Consider the following 15,222-nt stretch of genomic DNA (forward strand, 5'->3'; position numbering starts at 1 on the left):
ATTTTCCGGAGCTGGTTGAAACTTTAAATGTGGTCGGCGAACAGTGCAATTCAGATTTATTGGGAAGATTTAGAGCATCATGTTTTGGGCATTTCACTGATTGGAGGCCCGGCCCGAAGAGCAATAAAGCATTACACCAGATTGTATTGAGGCAGATTGGGTCAGAAGACGATGAGATGTGCTTCTATCTGTGCGGAGCACGAGTCAGATTTTCCCCTGCGGACTACGCATTAGTGATTGGGCTCAATTTCGGGGGATCGAGGTTCGATGCAACATTACAGCACGACTGCAGTCACGTGGAGGCATACCGACGATTCTGCGGTACGCGAAGCATGACCATACAGTCGCTCATCAAACGCGTGTGCGATTTGGATCGTCGAGTGGATGATGAGGATGGGAGCCTGTACCTTCGTGCTGTCCTCGTGTGTGTGGCTCACACCCTTGTTCTTGGGTTGGATGCGCAGGTACAGCCGTGGCTTTGGGTTTTGGTGGATGATCTGGCTACATTTGATAGATTCCCCTGGGGCGCGTATTCGTATAAGATGTTATGCCATTATACGCATGAGATAGGAACCGGCGAGAAGTATCACTTCTACGGTCCTTCGTGGGCTTTATATGTCTGGGCATTGGAGCGCGTCCCGGGCTTCGGACACATGGTCGCAGCATCTAGCGGTGATCCGACAGCGCACCCTCGGTGTTTGAGATGGACTTTCAGGGGTAAGCCCCGGCTTTACGGTCTGCGCGATCTATTCGAGGGACAGGTAATCAGTTATTTAAGATTTAGTGTTTCACCGTTACTGGTTTTACTTATGTTCTAATATATTATCTTTGTTGCTTTCTAGGGTGGTGTCCTGCCCCTGGAGCCCGATGGTGACGATCTGTCGAATCACTACTTCATATCAGCGCTGACACCGGGCGAACTCTCGGTGAGCTTCAGGCCCCCCGACAACCCATTAGCTCGGGGTGTCCAATTTCCACAGCAGACCGGAGCCCGTGTTGTGGAGGAGCGCGGGGACGAGGAGGATGTACCTAGACAACCTCGTATGACTCGCAGTCACAGTGTTCGGGGCCCTGTGAGGGATGCTCGACCCCACGAGCCGGCTCGTCATTCAGTAGATCCGGGCAAGCGCCCAGCGCCGCATACTTCTTCATCGTCGAGCGGATCTCGGACTGTATCCAGTCCCAGCGAGGGTGAGGTGGACCGTAAATGGGTGAAGAAGACGATCCGTCAGGAGATTAAGAAGGCCTTCGGCAAATTCGTGGATAAACTGAAGGGCAAGGGTACAAAGGATAGGTGCAAGAAGAGCAAACATTTCCCAGTGCCCGACTCCCCTGATGATGATGACCAGCGACGGTCCCCTGATGATTACCAGCCACGGTCTCCTCCACAGCGACGGTCTCCTCCACCCAGTGCTTCAGGGCCCGACGCTTCAGGGCCAAGCGTTTCACGTCCCTGCGACGACGACCCCCGCGATGAGGAACCATGCCATCCAGAGACCCAGGCCTACCCATCACGCCCTTCAGATTATGCCCATTCCCGCCCAGCAGAGACCCCGGATTACAACGAGCAGTGGCGGGCCATGAATCAGTCTGTCCAGGGCGACTACACACCGGCAGAGCAGACTTTTGACTGGTCGACCCAGGTCTACCCTCATTGGTCTTCCCCATTCCTGAAGCCGCAGTATAGCACAGAGACCCCGATATTCTTTGCTGAACCGCTCACTTCTATTGCACCACATGAGTGGGGACAGTCCAGTTCGGCAGGGCAGGCTCAGACGGAGGAGCCTGAGCCACAGGCAGAGCAGCCACAGGTACTGCTGCTGCAGCACCCAGAGCAGCCGTCGGCAGAGCAGCCGCCAGCAGAGCTCCCGCGTCGCAGTCAGAGGGTGAGGCGTCCGTCTAACTTTCAGAGATCGCCTTGGGTTAATAGCCAAATGCCACGTCCAGTGACACAATACTGCAGTGACCATTATGAGAAGTGGATGGCTAGGTGTCGAGAAGGTAGGCGTGGTGAGATTTATGTCAAGGCAAGTGGTGGTTTGCGGGAGTACGACGACTTCGCGCGGGTGGATAATGTCAGGCAGGAATTCACAACTGGGGTAAATAATCTATTGATTTTAACATTGTTAAATTACTGTCTAGTACATTATTGATAGCCACTTTTTTGCAGGATATTGACTTGTATTTCTTGACCTTGAGAAATAGACTTCGAGGTTCCCTGGATTTACTGGATGACTAGATATGAATAACACAATCATAGTAGACACGGATTGGTTTATAAGTAAACTTTCATTATTTATATGTTTTCATTGGTGCGGATATAAATTATTAATTACTTATTTGATCTGTAGATATACCTCCAGAAAGAGTGGGCCGCTCTATTGGAGAAGTGGGCAGGAACTGAGTTCGGACCCAAGGAGTTTCATGTATTGACTAGTACAGCAATGGCTGATGGTTGGGAGCCTGAGATAGACTGGCTCTGCCAAGTACGTGGAAAAGCCGTTAAAGGCCATGAACTTCCTCTTGGTCATATAGGATGGATGGATGCCACACAGGTAATCAGTTAAACAATTATTTGTCATTAGTCATTTGTACTTTATCTGTTGTTTCTTATCAATTCATTGTGGTTTGTCATAGGTTCTCATGCCAGTCATAATTGGCCACCATTTTATCCTATGTCGGATTCGGTTAGGAGAAGCCGTTTGCGAGGTCTATGACCCAGTATTCCACAAGCTAACACCTCGACAACAGGATGCTCGAGTTGGTGATTTACTACCTTTACTGAGATTGTTGCCAGTTGTCCTTCAGGTGTCGAGGTGGCTAGACGACACATCCATTGATTCGACAGTGGCAAAGAACAAGTGGCCACTTATGACGGCAGTGTTTGCTCCAGCGGAGGTTCAGTTTCACCAGCAGGACTCTGTCAGCTGCGGGCCTTTCGTCTGCATGTATGCTGAACGACTGATATCTGGCTCTCCATCCATTGAGTGGGGTAATAGCAACGTGGCGGCATATAGGGCCAAGATTGCTAGATCTATATTTTCGTTGTGTGAAACTTGGAATGCCCGTAAGAGCAGACTTGGTTTTGCATAGTTTTGTATATTGTTACATTAATGTGTGCTTCTATTTGGTTATTCGTGTAGCATTATTTCCAGTAAATCATTCCAGCTTATCGAATAATAAGATAATTCAATCAATATCAATAACTGTTACAACACACAAATACAAACCACTACTCCCTGGGCTCAGTCGCCCTGCCAGCGCACGTTCTCTTGATGTGTCCTTCTTCATGGCAGATGCTGCACTTCTTTGGTTTACGACGCCTGATACTAGAAGACTCATCTGCTTGTGTGTTGCTGCCTTCACCACCACCTCGATGTCTACCTTCTTTTGGGCGCCCCGCTTGACCTTTTACAATCAGAGGTAATACAACCTGCTCAGCGATGTGCTCGGGAACCAACCACTGGCGTCTCGGCGGGAGATTATTAACTTTGCGAGAGTAAGTATCGATAAGAAAGTCATTCGTGTAGTACGAGTCTACATACTCCGCGATCGTATCACCGGCTTCACTATAAAAACAAACAAACTCCGATAGTAATCAATATAACGAACATTAGAACATATTTACATTTCAATGAACCCGACAGTAATCATTTCATGATCGTACCTTATTGCAGCGATTGAATGAGAACAGGGCAGTTGGTCTAGCTGAAATACTCGACATTCGCATTTTTTCTTCTCCAGATCCACCTTGAAGCTTCTGTCAGCAGTTTGCACCTTATACTTCATGCCACTCAACCTTTGTGCAGTGTATCGACGACTTTTTTGGACTTCAATAGCTACCCTTTTACCAGCCTCAGCAGTCAAGCCTTGCTCGATTTGTTGTGCAGCCCTTAGTCGCTCGCTGAACCATTTCTCAATAAAAATTCTGATTGCCTCTAGCATCGAGCATATAGGAAGTCTTCTTGCCCACAACAATCTGGAATTAAAAGCTTCAGCAGCATTTGATGTCATAAAACTGTAGCGTCGCACAGGCATAGGACACATCGAACGAGCCCACTTCTCTGGCCCAATCCCCATTAGTTTATCGTACGCAGCTCTCTTCATAAACTTCAGGGCGTTCATAGCCCTATTGAAGTCGGACTTCTCGTACGCAAATGCAGCTTGTCGATACACCTCGACCACTGCCTTACCGTAATGCTTCAGGTTATTTTGCAAATGGTAGTAGCATAGGCCGTGGGTTGCATTTGGTAACTCATTCCTGATAGCATTGGCAATGGAGATATGCTGATCAGAGACAATCAAAAGTGGATCGGCTTGGCCATAAACACGTCGAATGCGTGACATGAAATAAGTCCACGATTCATCGTTTTCTTTCGGGCCAACACCATACGCGAGTGGGAACAAACTCTCGTTGCCGTCCTTCGTCACTGCAACAAACAAAATACCCCTATTCTTGCCCTTCAAGTGTGTGCCATCGACGACAATCACTGGCCGTAAGCTGAACATGAAAGGGGTAGCCGAAGCTGCAAGAGCAACAAATAAGTGTTTGAATCGGCCATCATCGTCAACTTCCCACTCCACCATCGAACCGGGATTGGATTGTCTCAACATGTATAAGTACTTGGGCAGCATCTCGAAGGACTGATCATGTCGACCATAAACCATCTCAGTGGCTCGATTACGGGCTCGCAAAGCAACATCGTACTTGATCTGTACGCCAAACTCACGTCGCAGCTCCAGCTGGATGGCCTTCGGCTTCAAGATCTCGCAATCGTCGTGTATTTTATGTGCTAAATATGCTGCGACGACTTTTGCGGGGGCCTTTATTCGCGCTACGCGCCCTAGCTCACCGTCGCATGAGTGCTCATTGGTGAACTTATACACTCCCCAAATGGCTCCATCTTGTGACGATGCATGGAGCTTGAAGGGGCACGTATCTGAATGCTTGCATTTGAAGTAGACTCGTCTGCTGTCTGATTTGCTGACAGAAAATTCCTTGCCCTGCTTCATGTTCCACAGACCGATTGCAACGATCAGATCATCTTTGCTATTGAAATACATATTCTTTGATAACTCCCGAGGCAGTAGCTGATAATCTTCAATATCCACAAGTGCCGCTGCGGCGTCCAACGGGATAACCGGAACTAACCAATTAGTTAGTTCATCTGCTCCAGGAACCTGTTCGTCATCATCCTCGTCGATCTGCAAATTCTGCCAACCTGCATATTCAATCCCCGCCCTTCTCACGTTCTCTGGCTCCGACAAGTCTTCAGAGGCGCTTGTATCAGTCTCGGCTTCAGACGATGGAACATAATCTTCATCTACATTACCAGCATCCTCCACAAACTGAGGCTCGTACGTATATTGATCATCAGCTGGACCCCAACAACGATCAGTTGTTGGGCGATCGTACTGGTACGGATTTGGCTCATCCCATGAAGGCCAACCCGTTGACTGATCATTACCCCAAGTGACCGACGGTTCAACACTTTGTTGCGCCGGTGAATCTCCGGCTGATAGGTCTAAATAGGCATATCTTTGGATTGCTTCCAATCCGTCCCCACCTTCGAATGTTGCACTGGATTCACCTCCATACCCGGAAGATTGAGGGAGATCGAACGAAGGAACATACACTCCTCCACTGTAATCGTCTTCGACAACATAAATCTCAGGAAAATGTGGCTGCGACGCCAGCAACTGAAGCAAATCATTGTCATCGGCAAGAATATTTTTACTGTATACCCTGCCATTTAATCTCTTCGTCAAATAATACAAGCTGTAATTAGTGCTCAATGAATTCTCCATCATCAGGTAATTTATCATGTACACCGTACTGGCCATTGTGTCTCCGAAAATATGCAAATTCTTAGAAGAGCCGCCGATGTACTCATAACCATTGAAGGCACCTCCATAATTAACCACAAAGTATCTCCCATATTCATTCATCTACAGAAAAAATAATAAATAAATAAATATATGATGTAAATGGAATAAAATGTTAAAATACAACATATAACATGTTAATACACTCGAAAAACATCTATCCGCCCGGGGAAGTATCCGAGGAAATGTGTCCGGCCGTGTATTACATGATATATAATTACACACGGCCGGACAAATTTTCAAGGACACTTGTCCGGGCGGATACATAATTTTCGAGCATATTAACATGAGTTATGTAGCAATATATATGTATAGAACTAAAATGCAACTAATAATTACTAATTAATACTTTAAAACATGATAGAATTTGCTCTAATTCACATGTATTTCCTTCAAACGTGGCTTTAAATCATAGTATGCTAATAATTCACATAAGCATATAGGATCAAACAAAACATTGAAAATAAACAATAACCAACTTAAATTACATTTCAAACGTAAAATGACATACCTTTAAACGTTCGGATGAGAGAATTCACAAATAATAGCTTCACCACTTGGAAAATATTAGAATTTCTAATGAGTTTGAGTGTTTTTTCACTTTGAGTGTTCGGATGAGAGGATGAGAGAATTCACTCATATATAAACAAAGATTCCTTCATTTCACGTGAATTTCAATGAAATTAGAGTGTTTGACATGAATACTTTACTGACAAAGCTATTTCACATCATATTTGTCGTTTATCATCAATTTAAAAAAAAAAAAATTATGTCCCTTAATTGAAGGCTAATTAATCGATGGAATATAAATACAAAAAATTAACACAATCCATATTAGCACTCAAAACACACACAGGAACCAAAAAAACATCTATCCGACCGGAACATATATGTGTCCGCCCGAAGAAACCTTATGTCCGGTCGGACACTTTGTTTTTACGGTCGGACGCTTTTTTTTTTTTTTTTCCAATGTGTGTTTTGAGTGCTAATATCGATTGTGTTAATTTTTAGTATTTATTTTCCATTGATTAATTAGCCTACGATTTACTTGTAAAACCTTCGATTTTAATTCAAAAATAAATAAATATTATTTTCTCTGTCAGTATTTCACATGTTCCAACACTTATTTGACCGATTTCAATGTTTAAATTGTTGAATTGATGTTTTTCTTACACTTTAACAACTTTTGTCATAGATGTGTAAGAACTTTTGCGGAAAACAATGCACATCCATCACATTCATAGGGCATTTTCGGTTCTTCACTTATTTAGGGCATGTAGTGCTTTATATAGTAAGAGAGGGCATTTTTCAAATTATTCATAAGAGAAGGGGCACTTTAAATTTCGCCTCTTAACATTTTGTATTTCAATATTACCATTTTATTTAAGTATACATTCATAATTGAAGGATAATGATAAGTGGGAATGAACTGTGAGAACACTATATAAATATATAAAATTCATGAATAAGATTTAATGAGAGTAAACTAATAGATATACGTACTATATGAATAATCACATTAGTTGATTTTTAATCTTGTACATATATATTTAGTTGTTCACTTAATTGTACAAATTGATATAATACATTAATATAATATATTTAGTTCTTTCTCAAAATTAATCAAATTTGACTTATGATGTACGTACCTCCACCCATTAAGAATGAACAACTAATGTAATTATTCATGTATTATATTTATTTGTACAATTAAATATAATACATGTTCAAAAATACGATTTTCACTAAATCCGATCCATATAATTGAATTTATAAACACATGTGCATGAATAACTTAAAAAATAAAATTTTTAAAATCTATATTATAAAAAATTGTATGAATTTCCCTTCACTATGCCCTCACCTATTTTTTCCACCCAATGTTTCTTTCTCTAACTCTTTTTATTTTTTCTTTCTTTCTCAAAATTAATCAAATTTGATTTATAATATAGTACTACCTCCGTTCACTAAGAATATACAATAATTATTTGATTTAACGTTCACAAAAAGTACACTATTTTATTTTTTTGGAACATGACCCACTTTTTTTTTAATCATAACCACTCATTTCCACATGATTCACACTCAATTCAACATCATCTACTTTATATGGTGGTACTTAATATTCATTAAAAATTCATCTATTAATTATTTTATCAAAATTTATGTCGAACTCAAACTAGTATAGTTTTAGTGGATGAAGATAATAATATTCAATATTCAAATTAAAGTAAAGATCATAAAAAATCTGTAATTTGATACTCTAAAAAGTATACTCCTACTAACAAATATATTTGAACTAAGAAGTTTAACAAGTGTGGTAGCTCATAAGAATAATCAACTTTCATATTTAGATGTGTGCATGTGTTGGCCTAGTAGTAGGATGTTAATACTCAAGACCCGAGGTCCTAGGTTCGAGTCCTTCGTTGCACACTTTTTGAATTAATTTCTTTATTTACTTATGTAGTTTATCCAAAAAAAAAAAAAAAAACTTTCATCTTTAAATTAATTACTTATTTCTCTAGGTCAAATCGGTGGTCCAAACTTTATATATGATGAGCCCAGTCTCGTCTAGGAGTTTGGCCCAAACACCATCTACCTGCTATTTGGAATAAGATTATTCATTTGAAGCAATAATTTCAAACTTATCATATTGTTTCTATATAATTATATGCTATTAATAGTTAATTTTAATATACACAATAAACAATTAAATGTTTGTTTCATGGGAGAAATTCCAGTTCATTTAAAACTCACTCCAGCATCTCTCATATTTATTTATCCATCATAATCACATTCACACACACACATACACACATATATAGGGTGGTGTTATAGTGAGAACCACAATTATCGTGAGAACATAAGAACCAATAAAATTACTGCATCTGCTATACAAATTAATGCATCCGCTATTAAATTTAATGCATCCAAAAAAAATAATTTTTTTGCTCCCTTCAGGATTCGAACTCAGCATCTACATCCATCCACCAAGATGATGCATCCACCGTAGATCTTGATGATCGAATGACTTAAAATGGTTCTCTGTTCTTATTTTATTAGTGATTCTTATTTGAACCTCTCCCTATATATATATATATATATATATATATATATATATATAGATCAATTCGCGAACAAGATGCATGGGCTATATATATATACATATATAATCTCATTCTCATTTTTTTTTCTTTCTCAATCCTCCTGATATAATTTAGAATACCCCTCCCCACCCCCCCACCCCTCTCTTTTTTTTTTTTTTTTTTCAATTCTCCTAATATAATTTAGAATAAAAACGTTCCAAGCTTAGTTTCCTTGGAAAAGAAAAGCATAAACAATGTAATTTTAAGGAACGTGCATAAACATTTCAGTTAAAAGGATCAAAGTCTTCTCCTCCACGGTAGCCCATAAAGTAATCCCTCGTTTGCGCCAACTCCAAATAGTTGCCGCCATACGGCGGCTGCTGCTGCGGCGGAGACGGCACATAAGCAGGCGGAGGAGGTGGGTGTATGGCGAGGCGCGGCGGATAGCAGTCTTGGGCACGGTGTTTGTTAATGAAAACAGTGAGGGGCTCGACGTAGCTGCGGAAGCCGAGCGCGTCCATGGCGGAGACGACGTCGTTGGGGGTGATGGTGCGGCGGTACTCGCGGTGGCAGCCCTCATTGGCTTGGGTGGTGATGAAGGCGATGAATTCGGAGACGCATTCTTGGATGGTCTCCTTGGCGTCGTCGGCGACCTTAGCGTGGTCGGGGAGGACGCGCCGCATGATGCGCGTGAGGGTCGCGATGGGCATGTATTGATCCGGATCACGCTTCAAACGCCCTTGCCCATCCATCTCTGCAACTACTAACTTTTAACTTTATTTCATCTATCCATATTTACTTACTAACATATATATTAAATCCATTATATACCATATAATTAACGTTTTCCTTTCCGTTATGTTATAATCACTTCCTCTCCAATGGATTTGGTTCACATCCTCTATCTCAATATTTCATCACTTCAAAGTTCATATCCAATGTTCTAACATTTATCATATCTCTGTCTATTATAATATATCTAATGGATTTATCGTAGTTAGCATTTATAACCAAAACTGAAAAAAAAAAAATTTACCTAACTTATGAATTTGTCAACCCTAACCATTTAATTATTAACTAAAAAACTGAAATTAAATGCTAAAAATGATTATATATCCTAATTGGGTATAGTAAATCCTAGCTAATAAGTACAAATTTCAATTAAAATATAAGAATTTGAAATTGAACAAAAAACACATTCAAAAACATTTAAAGTGGTACACAATGAGACATAAAAAAAATGAGGCACCGAATCTCTCAAGTGATAGTTTAATTATGTGCCTCTCATTATTTTATTTTATTTTGAAATAAATATTACTTTAATGTATGAGTGGATTTTGAAAATAACCACTTTAGAATAGTAAATTTTAAAAATACCCATTAAGATAAAAAAAAAATTTAAAAATTAGCCACGCTTACCATTTTACCATTGCATATAAAAATTTAAAAATTGCCCGTAAATTCACAACCAGTTGAATTCACAGTTGTCATTAATTTTCGTTGTGAATTCAAGTTTTGAAACTCGAATTCACAACTGAATAGTTAGTATTGATTGTGAATTCAAATTTCAAAGTTTGAATTCACAACTAAAAATAGTGTTAGTCGTGAATTCGAGTGAATTCACAACTAGAAATAGCGTTGGTTGCGAATTCAAGTTTTATTGGTTGTGAATTCAAGTTTTGTTGGTTGTGAATTCACAACCAACGCTGGTAATTCAATTGTGAATTCTAATTTTAGTTGTAAATTCAATAACATTATGTTGTGAATTCGTAGATATGGTCGTAAATTCAAAAACATTAAGTTGTGAATTTATAGATCTAGTGGTAATTAAATAGCCAACAGAGTTTTTGAGTGAAGCAAAGCTATTTAAATTAAACCTCAAAACTAATACTCCCTCCGTCCCAACTTTTAGTATCCAACTTTCCTTTTTTGTACGTTCCACATTTTTGTATCTATTTCTATTTTTGGTAAAAGCCGGTGGGGCCCTTACTCCACTTTAATTATTTTAACTCTCACATAAAATGTGAGACCCTTATTCCACTCACAACACATCAATCACTTTATTAAAACCCGTGCCGTTCTCAACTGGATACCAAAGACCGGGACGGAGGGAGTACAAGCAAACAATGCATATTGATAGTTTTCTCACCTATTTCTTTTTTCCATCTAAAATTCCTCTCCGAATTTAGTTTCCTAATTCTAGTTGTAAAGGTTGATTATTTGCTGATACAGGCGAATTTAGTGAGGAAAACCTCGGTCGCTCGACATCGGAAGCCATGGCAGCGTTGGAAAACTTGCGTAATGATTGAAATCAGTGATGAATGGTTATTGAGGAGAGAGAGAAAGAGGTGAAAAACGCATGGACCTAACCATGGATGTTAGCAGCACTTCAAAGAAAGGAAAAAGCAAGCATCATAATTAATCATCATACTTTGAATGTAACCATGGATGAATATACATGCATTTGTCTTTCACTAGTTACGATACGAACTGAAAGTCTAAAACACGCATGGAGAGGTGAGAGAGAGAAGAGAAAGAGAGAGGGGAGAGAGAGAGAGAGAGCGTGCTGCATAGAGAGAGAGGGTGTCCAGGAAAAAGAGAGAGGAGAGAGAGAGCAGATGTGTTGTGATATTTTTTTTAAGGGTTAAGTACAATTTTTTTCCTATCGTTGGCGACCCTATTGCGCCTAGGACCCTAAAGTCAGGATTAATGCTGTTTACTATCTCAACGTGGCAAAATCGAAGCAAATACACCCCCGTATTTTAACACAGTTAGAACAATATTTTTTTATAATTTTTAATTTAGGTGGACCCCAGCTCTCACTCTCTCTCCTCCCCAGTTCTCTCCACCACCGCACTCCTCTCTCTTCCAAACCACCGCCACCACCTCCCTGAAACCCCTCCTATCCAAGAACGATGTTGCCTTCATCCTCTCCCCGGCCTCCCTCCACATCCCCGTCCTCTACTTCTCTCTCCTCTCTCTAGGCGTCATCGTCTCCCCCTTCAACCGAATTGAAGAAATAGCAAAAACAAATCGCAATTCAAGTGGAGATGAGGGTGGGCCGCTGCTTGAGATACAGTAGAGTCTAGGATTTGGAGAAGAGTGTGGGCCGTTGCTTGAGATACAGGCGGCGATGATGGTTGGAATAGAGGGTAAATGGAGAGTGAGAGAGAGCAGAGACGAGGGTGCTCAGGGCGATGGCGGCGGCGCTGCCGCTGCTTTCTTCAAAACATCTGATGTGTAGAGTGAGACGAGATTGGAGGGGAATAGAGAAAGGTCGATAGTTGGTGAGGGATGAGGAAGGCTACGACACGGCGGTGGAGGAGCCCCGACGGTGGAGCTTGAGAGAGAGGAGTGGTGGCGTGTGGCGGTGGTTTGGTAGAGGGTGGTGGAGCTTGCAGTGGTGGTTTGGAAGAGAGAGGAGTGCGGTGGTGGAGAGAACTGGGGAGGAGAGAGAGAGAGTTGGGGCCCACCTGAATTAAAAATAAAAAGAAAAATTATTTTTCTAATGGCGCGGGGGTGTATTTGCTTCGATTTTACCACGTTGAGGTAGTAAACAATGTTAACCCTGACTTTAGGGTCTTAGGCGTGATAGGGACGCCAACGATAGGGGGGAAATGGTATACTTAACCCTTTTTTTAAAAATATGTAGTGTAATTGTGATGATGTATTTGTGGGTAATTTTTTAATTTTAATCTTAGGGGCAATTTAATCATTTAACACAAAAAATGGGTAATTTTTAAAGTTTTTGTTTGAATGGGTAAAAGAAATAGGCTAATTTGATATATTGACTTTTAATATAATGATCATAAGTTAATATTTGTTATTAGTAAGCGGTGCTTACAAAAATTATAAATTTACATTAATTATGATATTATAAGCCCTAATATAATCAATTAATATTAACAAAAAATGAGATATACAGTACTAAAACATAAATATAAACCCTAATAACATAATTGGATAGAATCAATTCCAATTAATAATTTTAAAATTAAATTTGAAGAAAATTAATTAATAAGGTAGTCAAGTGGTAGGCCATGGCTAGAAGATCACAAATGCTGATAGATAGTACATTTATAACAAGTGAGGCATGTGAAGATCAGTGTTCAGTAGCAAATACTAAAGACAGACAGAAGGGATTCTACGTCATTACTCTTCACTGAAATGCTACCAAGCAGGACTCCACTATTCTAATTTTTATGTTTAATCCAAATATTTTTATTTGCTCAATTTGTTTTTGTTGGAGGACTAGAATCCTGTGCGGACGTTGACGGCATTAACTATTATTCCCTTCGTCCCACTTTAATAGATTCATTTCTTTTGACACGGAGATTAAGAAAACTTACTTTTTAATAGAAAAGTGGTAAAAAAGTGGCGTGGTCCACATCAATTAAGTACACATTTTTTACTCAAAATGAAAAATGAGTCTATTAACCTACGTTTGATTGAGTGTTTTTAGAGATTGGAAAGAGAATCAATTAATTAAATCCATTACTCATTGTTTGGTTTGGGTAATGAATTAACCATTACCCTTACTTGAGGGTAACCCAATCACCCAATTTGTTATCCCTCAAAATAGAGGAGAAACAAAAGGAAAGAGAATTCCTTACTAATGATTCATTTCTATTGTTAAACCAAACACTCAATAAAAGTAATAATTATTATTACCATTTCACTCCTCTATTTGATTTTATTCCCTTTCCATTCCTCTACTTGAACCAAACGTACACTTAGAGTGAGACATCCCAAAAAAAAAACGAGCATATTAGAGTGAGACGGAGGGAATAATAATAATCGTCGTTGTCGTCATCATCTAATTTAACGATAATTATGAACTAATTTTAATTAACTCCTAATTATCGATAATGTAAAAGGTCGCAAAACATACGCATGGAGTGAATTTTGTCTTATTTTGTGATATAAATCAATGTTTAATATTTTTCTTATTCAACAATGGTATGTAAGTTATTATACCTCGTTTGCTTTAACGGTTTAATTTTCAAATGGAATAAAATATTAATTGATACGCTGCTCATTGAAGACAAACAATTTTATACCCAAAGGCTGACCTAAAAATTTGTGAAGTAATTCAAATTCATGATTGGAATATCATGAATTTGAATTTCACTAAAATGGTTTAATTAATTAATTATAAAATTCAAACGGTTTACATTTTCTAGTTTGTTTCTTTTAATTAATTGACTCTATATACTTTTATTTGTTAAACTAAGTACATATATACATGCTTTGTTTTTTTTTTCTTTTCAGAAGGTTAGTTCCTAGGCTATCATTTTATGCTAAAGTTAGGTATCGTGTGTAAAACTCGAATCAAAATGTTTTTATTTATATTAAAATTCGTCATTGTGCTACACCAAAAATAACTTAATTATATAAATTTAAAATACAAAGGCATAGTTTTACAAGGAAAAGTTCAATGACCCAATTTAATAAATGATTAAAGTACATGAACTCAACGTCTCAAAATACAATGCCCAAGGCCACATTCATAAGAATCATAATTAACGATTTCTAATTAAGTATATATATATATATAGAACCTAAATATTAATAGCTGGTTTCATTCATATATATTTGTTACAGAATATATATAAATTATACTTGCATATACTCGTTTATTCTTCCTGAACTTAGCCATACCTTTTTCTTTTCTTTTGCTAGATTAATAATAGTACGAAAACTGAACAATGTAATTTACGAATTTCATGTATCCTATCACCAGTTAAATATCATTTAAACAAAAGAAAATAAGAAAATTCCAATAGTAATTTAACATAAAACACTAGAATTATATATACAGAATGAAAAAAATATTAATAAAAATAAGTTCTTAAATATACGTACGCCGACAATCTCCAAGATTATTTTAACATATGCATCAAAGGGCGAAAACGCGCACATGAACATATATATATATATATATATATATATATTGTCACAAGTTGGACAAATAAAAGGATAAATCCCAAAAAATAATCAGAAACAAATAATTTTATTTCATTATTGGTAAAGAAACATCTCATGCACATTTGTCAAAAAATAAAATAAAATAGAATAGTAATAGCAAAGTTTTGCTCTATTAATTACCAGATCTCGGTAGTCCTGAATTAGAGCTTCCACCTCTTTCCATCTTCAAGTTTTACTTCTTGATTGTATGATCTCTCTCTCTCTCTCTCTTTGAAAAAACAAATCGCAAATAGAATATATATTGCGCTAGTAATGAGTCTAT

The 15,222-nt window shown here is 38.7% G+C and overlaps 4 protein-coding genes across 5 annotated transcripts; 2 read left to right on the forward strand and 2 right to left on the reverse strand.

Moving 5' to 3' along the window:
* Nucleotides 1–302: 302 nt before the first annotated feature.
* On the forward strand, nt 303–2,260 carry LOC131010462 (uncharacterized). The gene is made up of 3 exons (XM_057937994.1): nt 303–761; nt 843–2,099; nt 2,171–2,260. The coding sequence occupies exons 1-3, from the start codon at nt 333–335 to the stop codon at nt 2,237–2,239; spliced, it is 1,755 nt and encodes a 584-aa protein (XP_057793977.1). The 5' UTR covers nt 303–332; the 3' UTR covers nt 2,240–2,260.
* Nucleotides 2,261–2,430: 170 nt separating this feature from the next.
* LOC131010463 (uncharacterized) lies at nt 2,431–3,142 on the forward strand. The gene is made up of 2 exons (XM_057937995.1): nt 2,431–2,555; nt 2,638–3,142. Exons 1-2 carry the CDS (start codon nt 2,445–2,447, stop codon nt 3,091–3,093), a joined length of 567 nt encoding a protein of 188 aa, XP_057793978.1. The 5' UTR covers nt 2,431–2,444; the 3' UTR covers nt 3,094–3,142.
* An 82-nt stretch (nt 3,143–3,224) lies between these two features.
* Nucleotides 3,225–5,844, reverse strand: LOC131009771 (uncharacterized). Its single transcript, XM_057937179.1, has 5 exons — nt 5,838–5,844; nt 5,113–5,516; nt 4,593–5,004; nt 3,668–4,430; nt 3,225–3,569 (listed from the first exon to the last, which is right to left on the reverse strand). Exons 1-5 carry the CDS (start codon nt 5,842–5,844, stop codon nt 3,233–3,235), a joined length of 1,923 nt encoding a protein of 640 aa, XP_057793162.1. The 3' UTR covers nt 3,225–3,232.
* Nucleotides 5,845–9,166: 3,322 nt separating this feature from the next.
* On the reverse strand, nt 9,167–15,180 carry LOC131010464 (nuclear transcription factor Y subunit B-9-like). 2 transcript variants are annotated; one of them, XM_057937997.1, is made up of 2 exons: nt 15,081–15,180; nt 9,167–9,726 (listed from the first exon to the last, which is right to left on the reverse strand). In XM_057937997.1, the coding sequence occupies exons 1-2, from the start codon at nt 15,121–15,123 to the stop codon at nt 9,257–9,259; spliced, it is 513 nt and encodes a 170-aa protein (XP_057793980.1). In that variant the 5' UTR covers nt 15,124–15,180; the 3' UTR covers nt 9,167–9,256. The 2 variants fall into 2 exon arrangements, with proteins under 2 accessions (XP_057793980.1, XP_057793979.1); XM_057937996.1 differs by having other exon boundaries at nt 9,167–9,732.
* Between the last annotated feature and the right edge of the window lie 42 nt (nt 15,181–15,222).

Source organism: Salvia miltiorrhiza, chromosome 2 (genome assembly GCF_028751815.1).
Source record: "Salvia miltiorrhiza cultivar Shanhuang (shh) chromosome 2, IMPLAD_Smil_shh, whole genome shotgun sequence".
Taxonomy (NCBI): Eukaryota; Viridiplantae; Streptophyta; class Magnoliopsida; order Lamiales; family Lamiaceae; genus Salvia; species Salvia miltiorrhiza.

Excerpts from the sequence above, each read along its gene's own strand:
- LOC131010464 (XM_057937996.1), bottom strand. The coding sequence starts at position 15,123 with ATGGAAAGAGGTGGAAGCTCTAATTCAGGACTACCGAGATCTG. Across the intron at positions 9,733-15,080 it reads TTCAGGACTACCGAGATCTG|TTGCAGAGATGGATGGGCAA; the intron begins GTAATTAATAGA and ends AAAAGTTAGTAG.
- LOC131010463 (XM_057937995.1), top strand. The coding sequence starts at position 2,445 with ATGGCTGATGGTTGGGAGCCTGAGATAGACTGGCTCTGCCAAGTACGT. Across the intron at positions 2,556-2,637 it reads GATGGATGGATGCCACACAG|GTTCTCATGCCAGTCATAAT; the intron begins GTAATCAGTTAA and ends GGTTTGTCATAG.
- LOC131009771 (XM_057937179.1), bottom strand. Across the intron at positions 5,005-5,112 it reads TGGACGCCGCAGCGGCACTT|GGCAAGGAATTTTCTGTCAG; the intron begins GTGGATATTGAA and ends AACATGAAGCAG. Across the intron at positions 4,431-4,592 it reads GTTGAGACAATCCAATCCCG|TGACGAAGGACGGCAACGAG; the intron begins GTTCGATGGTGG and ends TGTTTGTTGCAG.
- LOC131010462 (XM_057937994.1), top strand. The coding sequence starts at position 333 with ATGACCATACAGTCGCTCATCAAACGCGTGTGCGATTTGGATCGTCGA. Across the intron at positions 762-842 it reads GCGATCTATTCGAGGGACAG|GGTGGTGTCCTGCCCCTGGA; the intron begins GTAATCAGTTAT and ends GTTGCTTTCTAG. Across the intron at positions 2,100-2,170 it reads GGCAGGAATTCACAACTGGG|GATATTGACTTGTATTTCTT; the intron begins GTAAATAATCTA and ends ACTTTTTTGCAG.